The 22,960-nt window shown below is 39.3% G+C and overlaps 1 protein-coding gene across 6 annotated transcripts in view; it reads left to right on the top strand.

The window, feature by feature from the left end:
• The window catches only part of DCAF6 (DDB1 and CUL4 associated factor 6), a 67,956-nt gene that overhangs the window by 15,823 nt on the left and 29,173 nt on the right, over nucleotides 1-22,960 (top strand). For 3 of the 6 annotated variants that reach the window (XR_006102878.1, XM_042457567.1, XM_042457568.1), the window contains exons 8-11: nucleotides 6,803-6,896; nucleotides 9,035-9,154; nucleotides 9,351-9,593; nucleotides 18,632-18,799. Coding sequence is in view for 5 of the 6 variants with exons in the window: in XM_042457567.1 (XP_042313501.1) it covers nucleotides 6,803-6,896; nucleotides 9,035-9,154; nucleotides 9,351-9,593; nucleotides 18,632-18,799 (625 nt within the window). In the remaining variant the exon portion in view is untranslated. The remainder of the gene's footprint in view (nucleotides 1-6,802; nucleotides 6,897-9,034; nucleotides 9,155-9,350; nucleotides 9,594-18,631; nucleotides 18,800-22,960) is intronic. The other 3 variants (XM_042457570.1, XM_042457571.1, XM_042457569.1) reach the window with 2 other exon arrangements.

Raw genomic sequence — 22,960 nt, 5'->3', positions numbered from 1 at the left:
CGTACCTAGGCTACATCATGAGTAGGATTCACTAGAAAAGATAATAATGCTAGGAATGGCATTAGGGGAAGTAGAAAGCTAAGAAGGCACATACCAGGTAGATATACTAAATCAAGGAGTCCATAGCCCTGAGCCTGCCGGACCTGAGCAGAGTGATTGAGGATAGGGCGTTTTGGAGATGTCTCATTCACGAGGTTGCCATGAATCAAGGTCAACACAAGGGAAGTTAATAATTATAATAAATTGTGCTGGGTGAGGGTGAATCCTTCCAAATTAGGCAGAAGCATTCTTCATATTGATGCCCAGTTTGTAACATATACTTGAGTAATACTGAGTTAAACACATTCTTTTTCTTACAGTGGATATAAATTAATGGCATTAACCATAAACATTTGAACACACATACCTTGCCATGCACAGTTTGCCATCAACAGCAAGTGAAATGTGACTTGCCTGCCTTCTGTATTTTAAACCACAGTGAGAATGCACTATTTTTCTTAGGTGACTTCTTAAATTAGATGAGAAAGAAAATCCTTAAGTGTTTAATGTTAAATCATGAGCAAATTACAAGTAAGCTTGGGATTGCCATGATTTATTTGTATCTTAAATATCTTTACTTATAAACTGGTTCTCTAGGGCTGCCAGTCTGTTCCATGATACAGCTGCTGAAACTTCATAGACCAGTTCACCAATATGAAATTCTACTCTAGCTATAGAAGCAGCCATATGTTGATAACAGAATGTTTCCTTGAAGACAAAAATAGCAACATGAAGAGTTCATCTGGCACCATTTGTAAGAATCCGTTCGTGCTACTCCCCAAATATATTCTGCCATACATATATGAATGAGTTTACATGCACATTGATCACATCGGTCTCCTTTTTTAGTTATATGTATGACAGAATATAACAGAAAAATGTAAAATTGAAGCAGATGTCCTCCAGCACTGTATATTTACACACACACATACACATATATGTATGTATATATTTTATCATCTTTAGTATATGAAAAATATGCACCTACTGCATCCCTATGTTATCTTTGAAGATTCAAATGAGTCAGTGATTGGAATTCAAATAGTCACACATTTCATATGTCCCAGTGCTTGCTTACATTTTTAAAGATTACTTCCTTTTGACACATTGCAAATCTTGTTTTAAAATTGTATAGCTGAGACATATTGTATGTTAAAAGGTTTGCAAATTTAAGTATTCAATATTGCCTTGTTTACTTCTTTACTCTCTATTCTCTGAACCTAAAGAGATTATCTGGCCTTCCAAAAAGAGATACTATGTCCATTCTTGATAGTTCTGAAAGTACCAAAAATCAGTGACACATACTACTACATTTTAATACCAGAATTAAGGCGGCAAATTTACGTGGCTGTGCTTCCTGAATTAGAGCCAGCATGGTATAGTGGTTTGAGTGTTGGATTATGATTCTGGAGACTAGCTTTCGATTCCAGTCCCCGCCATGAAACACACTGGTGGCCTTTGACAAGTCACATATTCTCAACCTAAAGGGAGAACCTCCTATAACAAATCTTGCCAAGAAAACCTGAGGGTAAGTTTGCTTTAGGGTCACCAGAAGTCAAAAATGATTTGAAGACAATGTGAAGTCGAAGGCTTTCATGACCGCCATCCATAGTTTTTTGTGGGTTTTTCCTAAAAGTCCACAAAAACTTACGATTTGAAGACACACAACACTTTGCTTGGGTAAGAGCTTTAAATTTTAAAATGGGAGCCATTTCTTTTGTTCACTTTGAGGAGGAAGAGCTAGAAGCCTCATTCCATATAACTGCTGGTAGAGGCGCCTAATGGTGCACAAATTTTTCTTTTCTTTTCTTTTCTTTTCACATTCATTTTTATTTTTTATAGTCAAGGAGGGTTTGGAGTACAGAGGAGACGGTCACCATTTGAATGGCATGGTCCAGGAAGGGAAAGGAAAATAGCAGAGGTGAATAACTGGCTCCACATATGGTGCCGCCAAGAACAATTTGGATTTTTGAATCATGGTTTGAGGTTCCATGAGGAGGGACTTCTGGCAAGGGATGGGTTGCATCTCATGCCAGTTGGCAAAAATGTTTTTGCCAATAGTCTCAAAAATTTGATCAGGAGGGCTTTAAACTGAGTTATATGGGGAGGGAGTATTCTAGAAGGCATAAGGTCTGGAGAAAATAGTCAGACTGTCACAGAACAAGACAAACAGTGCAAGGACTCAAAGTAGGAGGCAAAAAACTTGCACAGGCAGCAGGTAGAGGGGACCCATGATCTAAGATGTCTCTACACTAATGCACAGAGCATGGGGAATAAGCAAGATGATCTTGAATTCCTAGCACAACAATGCAAATGTGATATAATAGGCATTACTGAAACCTGGTGGGATGAGTCTCATGATTGGAATGTAGCAATTCAGGGGTATAATCTTTTCAAGAGAAACAGGCCAAACAGGAAAGGAGGAAGAATAGCATTATATGTCACGGACATTTACACCAGAGAAGAGATCCAGGATATCAATCCTGGAAGCCAGGTGGAGAGCATCTGGATAAAAATTAAAGGGGAGGGGAAACAACAGGGATGTTATTGTGGGAGCCTCCTACAGGCTCCCAAGTCAGATGGAGGAATTGGATGATTTCTTTCTAGAACAGATGACCACACACTTAGAAAGGAGAGATGCAGTAGTGATGAGTGACTTCAACTATCCTGATATTTGCTGGAAGTCAAACTCAGCCAAATCCTCAAGGTCTAGCAAATTCCTCACTGGCCTTGGAGACCATTTCATTGTCCAAAAGGTGGAAGAGGCAACAAGGGGATCAGCTATTTTGGATCTGATCCTAACCAACAGGAGTGGTTAGGTTAATGGAGTGCAAGTGGTGGGATCCTTAGGTGGGAGTGATCATATACTCCAGCCAGGCATAGTCAGACACTCATTCTAGACTTTAGGAAAACTAATTTTTGTAAACTTAGAGAAATATTGAGGGTGATCCCATGGTCAGGAATACTAAAAGAGAAGGGAGTTCAGGACGGATGGGAGTTTCTCAAAAGGGAGGTATTGAAGACACAATTAAAAATAGTTCCATTGAGGAAGAAAAATGGGTGGTGTCTCAAGAAACCAGGATGAATGACTAAGGAACTTTCAGCTCAGCTAAATTTTAAACAGAACATGTATAAGAAATGGGGAAATCACCAAAGAGGAATTCAAACAAATAGCAAGCACGTGTATGGGTAAAGTCAGAAAAGCACAGAATGACTTCAGGCTTGCTAGAGAGGTTAAGAACAACAAAAAAAGGGCTTTTTTGGGTATGTCTGCAGCAAAAGGAAGAAGAAGGAAATGGTAGGGCACTACGTGGAGAAGATGGTAAAATGCTAACGGGACAGAAAAAAGGCAGAATTACTCAACACCTTCTTTGCCTCAGTCTTCTCAGAAAAGGAAAAGGGTGCTCAACCTAAGGATAATGGAGCAGTGGAAAGAGTAGGGGAATTTCAGCACAGAATAAGTAAAGAGATAGTAGAGAAATACCTTGTTAATCTAAATGAATTTAAGTCTCTAGGACCAGATGAATTACATCCAAGGGTATTAAAAGAACTTGCAAATGTAATATCAGAGCCATTGGCAATAATCTTTGAGAACTCCTGGAGAACAGGAGAGTACCCAGCAGACTGGAGGAGGGCAAACATTGCCCCCATCTTGAAAAAGGGGAAAAAAGAGGATCCCAAAAATTATCATCCAGTTAGTCTGACATCAATACCAGGAAAGATTCTAGAGCAGATCATTAAACAGAGTCTTTGAACATCTAGATGGAAATTCCATAATCACAAAAAGTCAACATGGGTTTCAGAGAAACAAGTCATGCCAGACAAATCTAATCTCTTTCTTTGATAAAATTACCAGCTTGGTAGATGAAGGGAATGCTGTGGATATAGTATATCTTGATTTCAGTAAGGCTTTTGACAGGGTTCCCCATGACATTCTTGCAAACAAGCTAATGAATGTGGGCTAGACAAGGTAACTATTACATGGATTTGTAATTGGTTGACTGGGCGAACCCAAAGGGTGCTCACCAATGGCTCCTTTTCATCCTGGAGAGAAGTGACCAGTGGGGTCCCACAGGGTTCTGTCCTGGGCCTAGTGCTATTCAACATGTTTATCAATGACCTGAATGACATAATTGGGTGCATACTTATCAAATTTGCAGATGACACCAAATTACGAGGAGTAGCTAATACCCCAGAGGACAGGATCAAAATTCAAAATGACCTGAATAGACTAGAAAGCTGGGCCAAAGCTAACAAAATGAATTTCAATATGGAGAAATGTAAAGTAATGCACTTAGGATGAAAAAATGAAATGCACAGATACAAGATGGGTGACACCTGGCCGAATGAGACTACATGTGAAAGGGATCTTGGAGTCCAAGTAGACCACAAATTGAACATGAGTCAACAGTGCGATGCGGCAGCTAACAAAGCCAATGGGATTTTAGGCTGCATCAATAGAAATATAGTGTCTAGATCGAGGGAAGTAATAGTGCCACTATATTCTACTCTGGTCAGGCCCCACCTGGAATATTGTGTCCAATTCTGGGCACCACAATTTAAACAGGATGTTGAGAAACTGGAACATGTCCAAAGGAGGGCGACTAAAATGGCAAAGGGTCTGGAAACCATGCCCTATGAGGAAAGACTTAGGGAGCTGGGGATGTTTAGCCTGGAGAAGAGAAGGCTAAGAGGTGATATGATAGCCCTGTTTAAATACTTGAAAGGATGTCATATTGAGGAGGGAGCTAGCTTGTTTTCTGCTGCTCCAGAGAACAGGACCCGGAACAATGGATGCAAGCTACAGGAAAAGAGATTCCTCCTCAACATTAGGAGGAACTTCCTGACAGTAAGGGCTGTTCGACAGTGGAACAAACTCCTTCGCAATGTAGTTGAGTCTCCTTCCTTAGAGGTCTTTAAACAGAGGCTGGATGGCCATCTGTCGGGGATGCTTTGATTTAGATTTCTTGCATGGCAGGGAGTTGGACTGGATGGCCCTTGTGGTCTCTTCCAACTCTGATTCTATGATTCTAAGAACAGCCCTTCTGAATACATTCATAGTGTTGCACTAATCTTTTCCATAGGCAACATTATTTCATCTGATATAGAAGGATGAATAGCTCTTCAGTTTCATTAACTCAATCATGAGATACAGGAAAAGATTAAAATTAAACATCTAACTGTGGTAGTTTAGTGGCTGTATAGTTTAAGTATTAGCTCCTTAAATTATTTGATAAACTGTTATCATAAAATGATAACATAGAAAGCAGATGCATAAAACAGTGATTAGGAGAGGAGGTTGAACTGATTGAAGATAGAACAGATTATGGAAATTGTAGTAAACAATACTAGAGGACAAAAAGTCTCTTGACTTGTATAATGCCTTTTCAGTCTGTTTGATTAGAAATAACCCAAATGTAGTTGTCCCCCAACTTCACCATGGTAACTTTTTGGCTTGCCTTGCTAAGATGAGCCTTCAGTGACACCTGGAAGCACTATTTTATATGGTGACTCTGTTTTTTCCTGGGGATGTGAACCCTGAAGATGGTGCTGGTGGACTCCTGTTTAATCTTGTCTGTTTTCTGTTTTGTCTGTGGTGTCTTACAGTGTTCTGTTTTGTCCCCCCTGCTGACTAACACACACACACACACACACACACGAAACATCTTGGAGAGATTGTCTGGAACTTCTGGGTCTGGTACCATCAGTAGGCAAATGACTTTATTGCTCCTTTCCACCTCAGTCTGACAGAATTGTTTTTAGTTGGAAACCAGGGCTTGTCATTAGTAATGTACTGGATGAGGCTGAGCAAAATGACATTTAATCCCAGAATACAAAGGTGTTGATCAGGGAATGGGGATTCAGCTTGTGGTGAATGGTGTTACACTCCACGTGAAGACACAAGTTTGCAGCTTGAATGTACTCCTACATTCAACACTCACCCTGGCACCTCAGGTTTCTATTGTAGGTGTGCCTATTCCTAGAGGAATCTGATCTAGCTATGGTGACATATGCCTTACTTCCATCCTATTTGGATTACTGTAATGCACGGTTTGTGGCGCTGCTTTGAAAGAATATTCAGAAACACCTGCTAGTCCACAGAGTAACAGCTCAAGTACTGATCAGCGGTAGTTATAGGGGATGTACAGTTTCCTTACCAATATGTTTCTGGGCATAATTCAAACAGCTGGCTATGAGATATAAAGTCCTATATGTCTCAGGTCCAAGTTTTCTGAGAGACCATATGGTATTCTCTCACATGACTCTGTCTGGATTTTGAGATCTTAAGGGCAGACTCTTTTCTCTGTACTATAACTCTCACAGATACAGCTGGTGGGAACCCAGAAGAGGCCTTTCTTGGTAGCTTTTCCTAGTCTTTAAAACTCCCTTTTAGAGAGTCTAGACTGTCCTTTTCAGTGGTGTTCATCTGAAAGTAGGCAGAGATTTTTTTTGCTTGGTCAGGCATTTGGTAACCAACTGTTTATGGGGAAAGGATGTTTAATAATGTGCTATATTGTCCATATTTTCTGCTTTTTAATAGTATTAAATTAAATACTTTTACATTTACTTAAACTGCTAGTTTAATTATCTTTTTACTTTTGTATTTTGTGATATTAATTTTTATCTGTATCTGTTTTAATTTTTGTAAGCAGCGTTGAGACCCAGGGCTGGGAAAAAATTGAATTAATTAATGTGGTGGTAGTGATGGTGATAATGTTGATGTTTGCATTTTAAATGTTCCTACTTGTTCTTAATTCTCTAGTTAAGGCAGCCACCTGTCAAACGTTTGCGATTAAGAGGAGACTGGTCAGATACTGGACCCAGAGCAAGACCTGAAAGTGAGAGAGAAAGAGATGGTAATGTGTTTCTTTTTTTGGTTCCTGATATACATCAAAATAATCATCATGGCAATTTCTTCAGTTTTATTAACAGTATGTTGGTGCTACTGTTGTTGTTTTTTAACTGTCCCCATTTAGGCAATTGGCAATATTTTCATAAAGCGCTTACTGTATTTTCTGGCGTATTTAACCCAGGGAAATCGTCTCAAAAGTCAGGGGTTGTCTTATATGCCGGGTGTCGTCTTATAGGGCAGGTGCTGAAACTTCTGAGCTGTACTGGAGAATCTGCGGTTGCCGCATATGGTGGGGGGAGCTCAAAAACAGCCGCGGCCACATCCCCGCCATATGTGGTGACTGTATGAAAGCAGAAAGGACGGCACTATACAAGTATGGTAGAAGAAAACCCACTCAGCAGGATTTGTGGGTGACTTAATGCGGTCCCAATGATGAGGTGAGGGGGCACCTCACTGGGAAGGTGTAAGTGAAGGGCGGAGCAAGCTGCAGGTGTCCGGGATGCCCAGGGTATGGAAAAAAGAGCCATGTTTGCACTACCATTCTGATAGTCTTGGAGATGAGGACTGGGCAGGCAGGGAGAGCTGACCAATCAAAGCAGGCTTTGTATACAACAAGTTTTCCTGCTATGTACCTGCATGTCATAAGCATGTGAATTAAAATTACCATATTGAAATCAAATCTGATGTTGTTGTTTTTTAATTTGGTGTGCATTGAAAGAGAGGTAGTCTTATATGGTGAGTATATCCCAAACTCTATATTTTAACTGGAAAAGTTGGGGGTCGTCTCATATGCCCAGTCGTCTTATACGCCGGAAAATATGGTATCTTTCCTTTTTTCCTATTAGGAAAAAATGGTAAATGGATAAAAGTATTAGGTTCTTACGTTGTATAGCAGCTTTTGAAGTGTTTGTTTGATAAGGAAGGGATGCATGTTCTATTACCATATATACTCGACTATAAGTCCATCTCACGTATATATCGAGGGCAGGTTTTAGGGCCAAAATTATGGTTTTTGATATGACTCATGGATAAGTTGAGGGTAAAACATAAGGGCATGTAACAAAGGATGTAAAGGATGATGCAAAGGAAAATGTTGCCAAAGAAAAAACTTAGAAAATTCTGGCTGGCATAACTGTGCTCATCCTAAAGGCTGGATGGATGAGAGAGTAGAGGGGATCCTTGCTTCTTTTTGGTGCGCCCAGGATGGACTAAGCTCTCGCCTTTTCCCACTCTATTCAGAGAAAGGGGATGGCTCCTTTTTTAAATACTATATAAGAGTTAAAGTACAGTACTTACATGGATAATTCGACCAGGGTTTTTGGGGCTAATTTTTTGACTAAAATTTCTAGACTTATGCATGAGTATGTACAGTAATTACTTTGGTCTACTTCTTTTTCCTTCACTATATTTTTCTTCTCCTCACATCACCCTCCCACCCCACCCAGCACATTTTTTTTTGGCTTATTGAAGAGTGGAATAGATGGTAGAAAAATGGGACAATGTTGCTGTAATTGCTTTAGGAGATAATATTGTGTATTACATAATATAATATCGCTATTTATTTTACAAAATGTGAAAATAAGTATCATTGCTGAAGTTTTACTTCAGACGTACTGATTACTGTATATACTCAACTATAAGTCAACCTCGTATATAAGTCAACAGAAGGTTTGGGGGCAAAAATTATAGATTTTGATTTGATCCAAGGATGTCGAGGGTAAAACTTAGGTGCATGTAAGAAAGGATGTAAAAGGTGAAGCAGAGGGAAACAATGAGAAAGACCTTAAAAAATTCTGGCAGGCATAAACTATTTCTGTTCTCCCTAAAGGCTGAATGGATGAGAGAGTAAAGGGGGTTGGTGCTTCTTTTAGGTACTCTCACCTTTCACCAGGGGATGGTTCCTTTTTTAATAAGAGTTAAAGTGCAATACTTACACTGTCCAGTGAATAAGGTGACCCAGGGTTTTTGGGCCAATTTTTGACTAAAATTTCTAGACTTATACATGAGTATATAAAGTACATTCCAGTTTAGGGCAATGAGAATTTTTTTCCGAGTTATTAATATACAAAATTTCAAATCGCAAAAGCAAAAAAGTATGTGCTGCTTTGCAATAAAAACATTAAGTTCTCTGTTTGTATATAGGTGAACAGAGCCCTAATGTTTCATTAATGCAAAGGATGTCTGACATGTTGTCAAGATGGTTTGAAGAAGCAAGTGAAGTTGCACAGAGCAACAGAGGAAGAGGACGATCTCGTTCTAGAGGTGAATGCTTTTAAGAGCCTTCAAAAGAAAATAACAGGGAATTTTCATAAAATAAAATAGAATATTTTTAAGGCTGCAAGCCCAGAAGTGCCACATTCTATTAATGTGCTGTGCTAAAGACACTTGTGTCAAATAAGTAGTATTCCATGATGGTTTTCCTTTTTAACAATGTTAATATTGCTGCTCTTGTTAAAAGGTGGAACTAGTAGATCAGATGTCACTGCTGCTGGCACTGTCTTGGCAAGTGCTGAAACAGAGGCCCAGATGGAAGTAGATGGTCCTGAACAGCTGCAGTCATCATCATCTACAGTGTCAGCTCAAGCTCCCTCAACATCTTCCTCAACAGAAAGTCCTCCTTCTACGTCCTTATTGTCATCTCCTGATAACGAACAAAGACCTTCCTTGGAGACCCCTGCACCACCAACCCTCCAGCAATCTGGTATGCTATAATATTAAATGTACCTCTGGTGTAACTTGTGTTTCCAGTCTGTATAGGTTTGTCAAATGCTTGTTATTGGAGTGGAGATTCATTATATACAGTGTTCAATACATTTATGTATTTGGCTGTTAAGAAATCTGTGTTCCTCCCATAATGGAAGCTCAAGTGGTATTACTTATCTCATAGTTTTAAAGACTACTATTTCAAACTAACTCAAAGTTTAGCTGTAATTTGCTACAACACAGTCATCGGATGTTTTCTGCCTCCCGAATGGAGGGCACAGAATATCTAGTTCTGTTTCCCCTATTACTAAGACTCTTCCCAAGCTTTATAACACGTTTTGAATGTTAAAAGAATCATTCCTGGTTTTTATCCTTTCCCAAATATTTGGGTGACAGTTTCCCCTAGAAATTACCTGACTGTGGTAATTGCTAGATTTATTTTACACAGCTAATATATTAAATCTGAAGTAACTCCATTTAATAACTTAGGCTGGTGAGAGCTGATATGATGAACTCTGTAATACCATGGGGAAAGCAGAAATGTTGAGTGGGATCCAAAGCAGTATTTTAGATCTTTTTTTGTATATGCCCAGAGGCTTGGGCATGCTCCATGGAATTATTTTTGATACTAATGACATATCACAAACTTTTCAAATTCCTTTCATTTTCAAAAGCTGCTTGGTTTGTAGCATGGGGCCTTTACTGTTTAAGAAATCTGAGCACAAAGACCCTTTAGAGAGACAATATTACTGTATATACTCACGTATGAGTCAGTCTCATGTATATGTTGTTGGCAGAGTTTGGGGACAAGACTATGGATTTTGATATAACCCATGGATAAATCAAGGGTAAAATTTAGGGGCACGTAACAAATGATGTGAAGGGTGAAGCAAAGAAAAATGATTCCAAAGAACACTGCTATTTCCCTGAAGTCCAGAAGCAGTGCCAAAGTGGATAGTAGAGGGTTTCATTGATTCTTTTAGGTTCTCCAGGGATGGACTAAGCTCTCGCCTTTCACCGCTCTACTTAGAGAAGGGGTTGGTCCTATTTTGATAAGAGATGCGGCAGCTTCGTGGTTAAGACGCCAACTCTGATGACTGCAAGGTTGGCAGATCAGCAGTTCAAGACCAAGCACTACATGACAGAGAGCTCCCATCAGTAGTCCCAGCTTCTGCCAGCCTAGCAGTTCGAAAGCATGTAAAAGTGCAAGTAGATAAATAGGTGCCACTTTGCTGGGAAGGTAAGAGTGTTCTGTGCACCTTGGCTTTCATTCATGCTGGCCACATGACCACAAAGTTGTCTTTGACAATGCTGGATCCCTTGGCTTAGTAACAGAGATGAGCACCTCCCCCTAGACAGTCATGTCAAAGGTTTTAAGGTACAGTAACTATAAAGACCCATGGATAAGTCAACCTAATTTTTGGGCAGATTACTTGACTAAAATTTCTAGACTTAGACTGCATATACTTGTGTATATGCAATAGTTCTCTGTCCCTTTGGATCTTGGCTATTGCAGTTTGTCTCATTATGTTAAGTACCCTATGAAACAATGGTTCTTCATGGCCTCTGGTGACACACATAGGAACCTCTTTGCCTCTGCAGACCATCTTCAGAAACTCCTGCAGCTAGATCTCTTTGGCTGAGGGCCTGCACCATACTGCACATTTGCAGTATGGTTCTTGCTCAAACATCCTCAGTTCTCTTTTATCTGCCGTCACAGCTGCTCTTCTGTTTTTTCTGGACTATTTGCCAGTTGATGGCATCTACAATATACTGTAAGAGATGTTTTTCCTTTGGAAAGAAGATCCCCCAGGTGAACAGCTATATTTAGTGTCACCTCTGTTTGTGGGAGATCTACGTGGATAAGTGTTCCCATTGTAGAGCCTTTTTCCACCAAGCCTGCTGGAGCAGGGCATCGGATGTTAAAGCTCTTCTTTGGGAGTCAGCTGTTAACAAGTTTGATTTTGTCACACAAACAGGCCTCTTTTCATAGGCATTGCTTCATGTCCTTTGGTACCATCAGATTCACCATCTGCTGTACTGATGGAATGCACTAGTACTGATAAAACTTTGCTTGTTCATCAGAGAACCTTGATACCATCAACTTGGGATTCAGCCTGGCCCTGCTTAAATTCATCAGTGCCATGTAAATTCATGCAGGCTCCATCTGAAATCCCTACTGCTCATGATTCTTCAATTCATAAGAAGAAATCCAAGGAATTGTATATTCCTTTAAACAACCCATTGTTTCATCACAAGATATCCAGGGCTTGTCTGAATATCTTGGCCCTCTGTGTCTACAAATTCCGCATTCATAGATTCAACCATCCGTGGTTTGAATATATTCCACAACAAAAAATATTCCAAAAACAAACCTTGATTTTTCCATTTTATATAAGGAACACCATCTTACCACCCAACTGTATACAATGGGACAGGAGCATAAACTAATTTTGGTAACCACTGGGGGTCCACTGTACTAAGAATGTCTAATACCATCAGTCTGACTACTGTCTGTTTCAATTCTTCCAGTTGCTTTTACCCCTGACAATGTGTGTTTGGGCTTGTCTCTGCCTGGTTCTCCTGTTCCTATTCTAGAACACTTGGAAGAAGACTTTCTTCTCCTGGAGTCGAACGCAACAGATGTCCAGTGTTGGGGGTTGCATTCAGAGGGTGAAGTGCTCGATCAATCTTCCATATGCACCTCAGTAAGAAGCTAATGTACCACTCCATTGCCAATTCAGCACTCACCTAGTACCCTGCAAAAACTATCTCTTGTCAGATGCTCCTCCTCCTCTTCATCCTCCCCACCTCCACCAATGGGAGTAGTATTGTGATGACTATTGGGTGCATCCTCCACTGGGTTGTGACAGTTACCACCTGTATGATGATAGGAGCTGGTGCATGCTTTATTACCCATATCTACCATCACCCAGATCTGTTATGCATCTGCTGAATTTCAAGGCCCAGTGGTCAAAAGAGCCCTACCATTGTATCTCTTCTGCATCCACCTCCATCTGCTCCCATCTGGTGAGCCATCTCTTCTAGATCAACCAGCTTCCACTAGATCAGTGGATATGAGGCCTCTGGCTCCATCTCCTCCCCCCCCCCTTCCACTTTTGCAACCACAGATTGTTCCATCAGCATCTGTTTTGAGAGAAAGGACTCCACAGCACTGTCTTCCTTCTGCAACTCTCCTTTCTTCTACTATATTAATGAGTAGTCACTCTCCCTCGTCTCTTTCTTCAAGCTGTGGCTCAGAAGATTCCAACTCTTTGTTTCCTCCTCCACCACCAAATCAGTCACCCAACCTGACAGTGGCCAACGCACCATCTCCACTGGACAGTGTTCATTCATAGTCTGACCAGGTGCTAAAAATGGCTAAGGCTTTGGAACTAGATATTTAGCAGTCTCCTACCACAACTGATCCAATTTTTCACTGTATTGACACCAGTGCTCACTCTCCAGCCACTGTTCCATTTCTGCCTGCTTTATTTATTGAACCAACATAACACCATATTGACAACCTGTATCTCTCCCAAGATTTCAATTGTGTCATTCCTTTCAAACACCAATTGCCAGACTTGGTCATTGTGGAGGCAGCCACTTCTGAACCATCATGTAAGTCACACTACCTCACCTGGAGACAAAGAAGAGGACAAGTTTGATCCATGGGTTGTAAAACCTATAGTACTGCAGTGCTCTCACTTCACATCACTAACTTTCACACTTGTATGGGGGCATAACAATAATATCTATGGGCACCTCTTGGAAGGCTGCCTGAGGAGGATAAGAAGGCTGCTTCTGCTTTCTACCTTGAATATTGCACTATGTGTGCTCAGCAAATCATTACAGATCAGCATGCAGCTGAAATCTTTTTGCTGCAGCAATTGCTTTTAAGGTGTCACATCTGGCATCCTTCTTTATGTGTCTGCTGAAACTAGAGCCATCATTGACGACCTTCCATTCACTGAAGGGGGCCTTTTTCATGCCTCCACAAATGAGAAATAAGAGCATACTCAAAAAATGAGGACCACTACCAAGAAATATGGTCTCCACCAGTCATATCAGCACACGCAAATGTCTACTTGAGTTTTGTCAGTCTCCTTCTGCTTCAGCCAAGCATTCTCCATCTGTGAAACAATATTTACAGGGTTTTTCCAGATATTCCCAATCCTCTGATAACTACTGTACAGTGAGCCCACGCCATACGTGGGCTCGTTATAGGTGGCTTCCAACTTACACAGCGTACACGAGCCCCATTATATGTAATGGGGCTTGAGCATACACACGGGTGGGGGGGGGGGGGGGGGGGGGGGCAGTGGAACGGATCTCCCACATAAGGCAAGGGTGGACTTTACTTTTCATAAGAAAAACAATTAGACTCAAACTCCCATCTTTGATTGTCTTCCTCATCCTCTCAGTGATATTCCCCTTTTCAGTTCCTGTCTCATTTTCTCCCAGGTTGAAATTCAATAACAGATTGTAGAGACAGTTATCTGCATGCATTGTGCTTGGACCATGTAAGTGAAAGATGTGCATGTCATTCTAGAGTTGATGGCCTTGATGATGAACATACACCACATTCCTGCACCTGTCTCATTGCTTTTGCAGACTCCCATTTTCTCACTAGCTCCTCACCCAAGCCAATAGTCAGTTTTGAAACCTGGATTGCACTGTGTTTCACAGCTTGGAGGATATTTCCCCAGAGGCGTTTTCCATCTTTCACTCTGCACATAATTGATGAACCAGGAAGACATATTGCTATGAATGGAGGTGCTTCCTCTCTCTTCTCAGTGAATTCATGTGGACTGGCACCAAGTTTCCATTAATCATATTCTTAAGTTCCTGTCTCCTCTTGGTTTATGCAGCCTTTGCATAACGTTTAAAACAATAAAAAGAAAAGAAAAAGAAAAAAAGAAACGCTGTTTCCCCTTGCACCTTTTCTACTTCATTTTCCAAGACTTATTGGTACCAAGCTTCTCTACTCACATATATGTATCACCTTATTAGTACTTGGACTTCAGTGTGCTTTAGCAATAGTGAACACAGATTCTCAGTTATCAGAAATAGAAGCTCACTGTAGAGTTATTCCCCTTTAGAACTAGACTAGCATGTGTATGGAATGTGTTGCAGAACATGCTTAGGTTTCTCTTAACCTCTCAACATTTTTCAGTTGAATCAAGACATGTGTGATTTAAATGGAAAGAATGAATGGTAACAAAAGTATCTATTAGGCAGGAATGCACAATAATAGAGGATGGGAAAGAGCGGAGACTTCTGCTAATGTAATAGCTTCAGGATATAAGGTACAACCCACAGGATTTATAGGAAAGAGTAATAGTTTAGTTCTGTACACTTTTGTTTTATACTGGCCTGTTACAGACAGGCCAAAATAAAGCTGCTTCGAGTCACTTTGGAGGTATGGTATTTCAATGATGCATGCGTCCTAAGAGTCCAAAAGCCACACCAAAGCCACGCTCCTGTCCTAAGGACTGGAGTGCAGCTTTGGTGTGGCTTTTGGACCCTTAGGACTCATGCTTCATTGAAATACCATACTTCCAATGTGACTCGAAGCAGCTTTATTTTGGCCTGTCTGTAACAGGCCACTGTTACTCATTGTTTGACTGATTTTAAGACAGTGTTGATTTGTAAATTGTGTGAAGTTGTTGTGAGCCAATTTCAACACTGAAGGATGATGATACAGAAAAATTACTTTTAAATTTTAAACCTCTAGAAAGGGGAAACTGTGTAAATGTGTTTGAAAAAAATCCTACACATTTTATAGAAAAAATACCTTGGATCAATATAATTTCAGATTTATGTCGTGAAGTTCTTTAGTTGCTTGGTTGTAGGAATGAAATTTGAAACCATCTTAAGATCCAATTCACATTTGATGTGGTGGTATCCTTTGTGTGTTTGGATGCACACCACATGTCAGCGTGTCACAGCAAATGGCATTTCCATGAGAAACACTCAATACATTATTGGAGGTGAAAAACTGGGCCATGATGCCTGAACATTCTACTAAGAATTATGTTCCAGAGTCCCTGCATATCTCAAATGCATTTCATCCTCTGCTAGCATTTTTACATCTGAGTAAGTTTATTTGGTGACTACTGTTCTACAGGTTAAGACAATTCATTTATGGACAAGCAACAAAGTGGGAGGAAGGAATGTTTGACAGTGACCAAAGCCATCATATGCTTGTCCAAATGGTTAATCCAGTCCTGGCTGTTAAACAGCATGTGTTTTCTTTCCATTTTTGCAAATGTACAAGTTCCCTCTTACTGCCTCTCTCAGTCTGAGTATAGGTATTATTTGTTTAGATTGAAAAGCACTGTATCCCAAACTAAGGTAAATGGCTTGTACTAGTCCAATTAATTCTGTGGACTATTGCTTTACACAACACCCCCCACCTCAAAATGGTATCCTGAATTGCTTGAAAACTGCCCACTTCTGTTAAAAAAGCAGAATGCCATATAGCATTGGAGGGGGGGAACCCCACAAAGTTTAAATCACCTTGAAATCTAGGAACTGATTTAGTGATTCTTTGAACCTGGATCTTCCATTTCAAGTCTCTCCAGTTTTTCAAAGTAAAAAAAAGACATTTAAAATCAATATATGGGCATTGTTAAGTATGTTCCATCAAATGGATTAAGAAAGAATTGGTTTCCCTTAAAATTTTAAAAAGATCTTTCTATAAAATCAGTTTTCATACCCAGTCATCACAGCCTTTTCTGACTGACTTTTCTGACTATAACTTGTTCAGTTATAATGTGGAGTTGCTCCAGATGGACATCAGATTTGTAAATGTGAAATATTTATACTGTTAATAAAGTCCTATTGAGAAAGTAGCTACTATGTACTCAAGTCACTTTTATTTACCCATGTAAGAGCTTTTGTCTTCCAGAGCACAAATGTGATAGGTAAAAAAACACTGCAGAAATAATCATGTTTCAGACCGCTTTAACTGCCTTAGCTCAGTGATAGGGAATCCTGGAAACTTCAGTTTATTGTGGCACCAGAGCTCTCTGACATAGAAGGCTAAATGCAACATCCTCCTCTCCTTCCTTCCTTCCTACCTTCCAAATAATTAGTAAATTAACTGTGTTGTATCAGTTACAGCCAGACTTTTCCAAACAGTATGTAGTCTTTTCTTAAAAAGATAAGTATGTGATTCAATTTAATCCCCTTCAAAATATGTTTGCATAGGATTCGTTAAAAATGGCTTGTCATTGATTAGACTCAAATGAGTTGCAATTTTAGTCACGTTTTAAGCAAACAGATCATTAGAACTATGGTGCATAACACAACAGTAAATTCCAGTGTAGACAGACTTCATTAAGAAACAGTAAATTTGCTATATACATGCATGCCCACATTACTCAAACAACAATTAATCTTCTCTAATATTGAATGCATACAGTCATCCCTCTGTATCTATGGATTCTGCATCCATGGATTCAACCATCCACTGCTTGAAAATATTTTTTAAAAATGCAAAAAGCAAACCTTGATTTTGCCATTTTATATAAAGGACATCTTACTATGCCATTTTTATAATGGACTTGAGCATCCATTAGTTCACTATCCATGAGTGTGTGTATTACATGTCTTGGAACCAAACCCCAGCAGATACCAAGGGCCCACTGTGTTAAAAATCAGCAATGTGAACAAAGTCTACATGTGAGTTTGTACTTCATCTTCTTACTCACTATCGATATTTTCTGAAAGAGCAATGTTTGATCTGTTTAGCAAAAAACCAAAAGGTGATGCCTGCAAGTAAAACAGGTTACATTATTATGCTCTGAGCTGTATAAGAATAGCTTTTTAAGATTGTATTGCATTATTTTAAAAGCAAGAAATAGAATATTATTATTATTTTTTAAAAAACAAGTGATACAAGTAATTGTATCTGCATCTATGTCTTGTGATACAGTTACTTGTTTCACTGCTTTGTCTTAATGGGCAGTGTTTTTGTTTGTGTAAATTGGTGCACCTAGTTTTTAGTGATTTCTGAAAAATCACTAAATAGGTAAAACAGGTAATCCAGATTGGATAAGCAGAAGTGCTTTGGGCTAAGGAAGTTAAATTGGATCTAAACCATTTTCTGCAGAATTTTTGGAATTATTTCCTTCCACCCACTGAGATAATCTTCAAGTGATAACGCTTTAATATACTGTATTCACAAGGGAAGAATGGTGGAAGTAGGGAATTTTTGCTGCGGGTGCATAGATGGAGCCACTTATATGGCAATTGCCTAAGTACTTGCTTTGTACTCTATAATGAAAAAAAATTGCATGCTTTCATAAGTTACATAGAAAGTGATAGCAGAAGCTTCTCTTACTTTGTCTCTCCCTCCATCTCTCTTTGTGTATTTGAGGGGAAAAGAAAGCAGCCTCAGCTAACTCTTGAGTAAAGGTTTCCCATTTCAGCATTTGACTTAAAATGGCTTCCTAGTTTCAATTGTATTTCATATGTTCCTTCCCTTTATGCTAAATATTTTAGTATGAATAAGTAAGGAACATATATCCCCTTTTTTGATGAAAATCTTTCAGTTAGAATTAAAAACTGAGACTTGGATATCAATTATCATTTTAAGAACTTCACTAGCCAGGCTTCAGTTCTCTCCCCTTCCTTTTATCACACTGGTGTGACAATTCAAATAAAAAAAGATTTCAAAAGAAGGCACCATCCATTAGATCTACAGGGAGTTATGTGTTTTTGTTTCATACCATTGTAGCTGCTGCTGTTGTTCCACCATTTTTTTTCTTTACATTTTTCTTAACTTAATTGGTTAAATGGTTATGTGTTAGGGGAGCTATGAAGCTTGAATATTGAATTTCATAATTCCTATAATAAATAGCCGCATTTTATATCAAGGCTGAATATTCGTAATATTGTTTAAAAAGAAATTTTGCTGCTTTTATTCCTCTTTTTGGTATCTGTTACCTCATACTTTAGTCTTTATGTTCTTTTTATCCTATGTTCTATGTCTGTTTCTTTTTACACCCTTTTTTTCCTGTCTGTCAGAATTAATGGCGCCTGAGTTAGCTATACTCCGTAGGGGTCTGCAGCGACTGAGGCTTAAGAAGGCTGAACAGCAGAGACAGCGAGAGCTAGCTGAGGGTTCAGCACAACAGTCCTCCAGCTCTGATCAGTCTTCCCCTAAGGGCTCCTCACAGGACCCTCAGCCTACAGGTTGTCGCTTGTCAAGGTTTATTAAGCAGCTGATGTAGTTACATAGTTTGTGCTGCTATTGTTTGCTGAGATGCTTCTCCTTAAGAACAAAACAGTGAATGCAGTTGCCTGCTTGCCTGTTCTTTGTATTTGGTGGTGTTTAACATCACACCGTTACAGAATAACTAATACTTGGCTGTATCATTCCTTAACACTTTTTTTTTGTTAAGTTTAGTTAGCAAATGAATAAAATCCAGTAAGAAAGATGGATTGCCCCCTTTATACTCAGCTGTAGGGAGCAATCATCCAGTCTGATGGCACTATAACAGGGGTAGGCAACCTTTTTGAGCCAGGGGCCAGGTTGCTGTCCCTCAGACAACTGGGGGGCCGAAGCCAAAAAATAAATAATATATATATATATATATATATATATATATATATATATATATACCAGGACAAATGTAGGACAAAATTTTCAAATGGAAGACACTTTTTTTAAAAAAATGGAGGACACGTGAAAAAATTTGCAGATTTTTTAAAAAATGTTAATATAAATGCATGTTTCTGAGGCTTCTATAGACAATTGCCCCCCAAAGGCCCCGGCGGCAATCGGTGGCAGGACCGGGCTGGGGCCGGTCCCAAGGCCTCGCTGGGCCGCATCCGGCCCACGGGCCACAGGTTGCCTACCCCTGCACTATAAGAATTAACTAACCTAGCAAATTCCAGCGTTTAACTAGGTTTTAAGTCCTTTCCTGAGATGGTTTTCATTCTTTGCCTTTCTCAAACGCCATATTAGTACTTTTAGCTAGAGAAGGTGAACTGCCTTGCCTGAAATGAGGCATTTTAAGCAACTCTTTTACATCAGTCAGACAGTATGGTATGGACATCTCTGTTTTTCGGGACCTTCATGATAGTGCTGCAGAGAGGAGATTCAGTTTATTGGAACTCAGATGCCCCAAAGCTAAAAATATTTTGCCATCCTTTTTTTTAATAAATCCATGGGTCTGCTGCATCTTGGCTTCCAGTTATCTTTTACTTTGATACAAAACTCACTTTACAATAGGTAACATTACTGTAGAACATGTGCATTTCCACTGTGAGGTAATGGAAGTCTTGATCAAAGTCACAAAATCATCTTTCTCTCAGTTTTTTTTCATATAAATCAGTACTTAATAAACTTTATTTGGTTTGTTAAAAATGCTGATGTGTGAGAAAAGGAAGCTTGGCAGTGGGGTATACTTTTCTTTTAATAACTGCTGTGAATCATCCTTATAAGTAAGTTTAATAAGAGTTCACCAAATGTAATAACTTATTCGTAATAATTTTGAAAAAGAAGAGTCCCAACGGACTTCCCTCAGAACCAAAAAGCAAAGATATTTGGCTCATATTTTGGCACAGGTTGTAAATATTATATACTCCCTCCTGCTTTTATTGTCTTAAAAAGCTAAATGCTGTAAAAAGTATGTAAATAGGACTTATTCTGAATTGTATACTATTGAAAAAAGATGGAAAGAAGGATATAGGCCAGATTGTTGGGCTTGTATGTATATAGGCTGAAGATTCTATGCATGATGAGCTAGGTGTGTGCGCACTCAAAGCTTGCTCCACATCCCACTGTGCACACTCTAGAATAATATGCAAATAGCTGTGAAATGTACTAACACTAAGTGTGTCTACTCAGAAGGAACCCACTGAAACTTGTTTGCCTTTAACTTTAGGATTACAGCCATTGTTACCTTATTTTGGAGTCATTTTGAATTATTTGTTCACATATGATATTAATTTCAAAACTACAACTCTCTGGTGTATAGCTGAGCAGCAATTACTATATAAACTAAACAATGTTGCTGAAAATGGAATGTAAATCAGTTTTTTATTCCATTATACTGTAGTCTTAATGTTTAATGTCATAATGAGGAAGTAATGACAATGTATGTGGAGTTGATTTAATGATAATATTTTATAATTGTATTCCCAATATGGAAGCAGAGTTGTCAGTTCTCTCTGTGTAACTGAGTCTTCATCAGTATAGCTTGCAGATGGGCAAGGTTAGTGTATTTCAAATGTCCAGACTGATATCAAGTTGTTAAGACAGTAGAGCCCTTTCAGAAATAAATATTTCTCACAATGTGTTACATACATTTTTTACTCTTGGTCTCATCGAACATCCATTGAACAGAATGAAGCACTTCCTTTGTTGTTCCCTACAAGTGAAAAAGAGAGACCGTATCAGAGTTATGTGCAGTTGCGGTAGAATTGAATCTTGAGGAGGGAGATGCAGTTCAGCCCCCCAAAATTTATTTTGAATAGTTATACTAGTGAGACTTGAGAACAGTATATAAATCCTAGGTGTTCCTGGAGTACAGAGGCGACCATGTACTTTGCTACACTAAGGCGTGAGAGACTTGTGTGCAGCATTTGTTAGAATGTATGTGAGTGTGGGGTGACATCACTAAACTTTCTCCTTTCCTTTCGCATATATCATATGTAGATTGTGCTTGTTCTATTGCTTTATGGTGTAATACCTGTATAAACCCAGCATCCCAACTCAACTTCGTCAGCTAGGTTTATTATTGTTCTTTTGTGCTTTGTGAATTTATTTGCTCCTTCAGTCATAGAGTGACTTACATAGAGTGAGACGGTGCTTTGAAAATTCATTTAAAATTTCCTCATTTTGCTGATTGTGCTTTAAAGATTTTTTCCCTATTGGGGAAAAATAGACATGAACACATAAACAGTCCACTTGTAGGAAACTGAAAACTGAAAGTAACCTCTCAGCTATGACCTATGTAAAGATTATTTTAAAATCTTTACATCTGCAGTCCTATCTACACTTACCAGAAAATAAGTCTCATTAGACCCTGTGGGGTTTATTTTTGGGAACATACACATAGGATGGGGCTACAAGAAATTTAAAATGAAATTCTTAATCAGTGGTATGTAAAGTGGAATCTGGTAGCTTCCAAAAAGTTGAATACAGAGGTACCCCGGGTTACGAAATTAATTCGTTCCGCCGCCGCTTTCGTAACCCGAAATACTTCGCAAGCCGAAAAACCCATAGGCGCTAATGGGGAAAAGCCGCGATTTCGTGTGAAATAGCGCCGAAAAGCACCAAAATTTTTTTCGTAACCCGAAAAAACCTTCGTAACCCGGAACAGTTTTTTTAAATGGATTTTTTTCGTAACCCGGAAATTTCGTAAGGCGGCGCATTCGTATCCCGGGGTACCACTGTACTACTATATTGTTGCATATAGAAATCCTTACTGTATTCTTCAACAAAAAGAATAGCAAAATAGAACCATTGTTAGTGGAGAGAGAATTTTCTGTTAATGTTAGTGTTGTTTTTAATGCTTTGCGAAGAGGGTAGAGAAGGTATAGATAAAATCAGTCAGTAAAGGGTGCAGTTTTAAGAGCAGTAGAAGACAAGATTACCAACATACAGAGAGAAAAGTAAGTGCTGAAGAACAACTTTGGTTACCTTCATAGACTATCTCCTCTAGGAAGTAGGACCAGAGTGTTCCTGTTGGTTCTGGTAGACCTCTCAGCAACATTCAATATATTCAGCCATCTTATCTTCCATGGAGCATTTGGCTAGTGTATGATTTGGGGGACTGTTCTGCAGTAATTCCAATTCTGCCTGGCTGCATGCTTGCAAAACATATTGCTGAGGAAGTACTGTTTATTCCTTTGGCTTATGGTTTTTATAAAAGCTCTGTTTTGTACCCATGAAGCTAGTGGGAGATGTCAGCTGGATGTTAGGTCCCATTGCTGTGTTGAAGATACCCAACTCTATCTTCTTTTTTAAAAATGCCAACAAAGCTGTTAAAAGTCTCAAACTCTAAAATGGATGCAGTGATGGACTGAATGTTAACTAACAAGTCAGGGTTTACCACATTACCATACTAGTAGCTATATTTCTCTTAGAGTGCTGCTATGCCAGCTATGCTATGCTGCTCTGACTGCTTTCTGTTGCATTCTGAGGCTTGAAGTTCAGTGAGGCCTAAGAGCTCCCTGGCTGAGAATTTTAAATGTCCCTCCTTAAACTGCAAATCCTAGAGTGCAACAGGAGGCAGCCAAAGCAGTTAAAATGGAATAGCAGCACCGTAAGTGTGTACTGTGGTAATCTACTCAATCCAGAGAAGACTGAGGTACTGTTAGTCACTAGATAAATTAATCTGGCAT

This window comes from Sceloporus undulatus, chromosome 3 (assembly GCF_019175285.1).
Source record: "Sceloporus undulatus isolate JIND9_A2432 ecotype Alabama chromosome 3, SceUnd_v1.1, whole genome shotgun sequence".
Classification (NCBI taxonomy): domain Eukaryota; kingdom Metazoa; phylum Chordata; class Lepidosauria; order Squamata; family Phrynosomatidae; genus Sceloporus; species Sceloporus undulatus.
The sequence above is the reverse complement of the archived record's forward strand: the minus strand, read 5'-3'. Positions and strand labels throughout refer to the sequence as shown.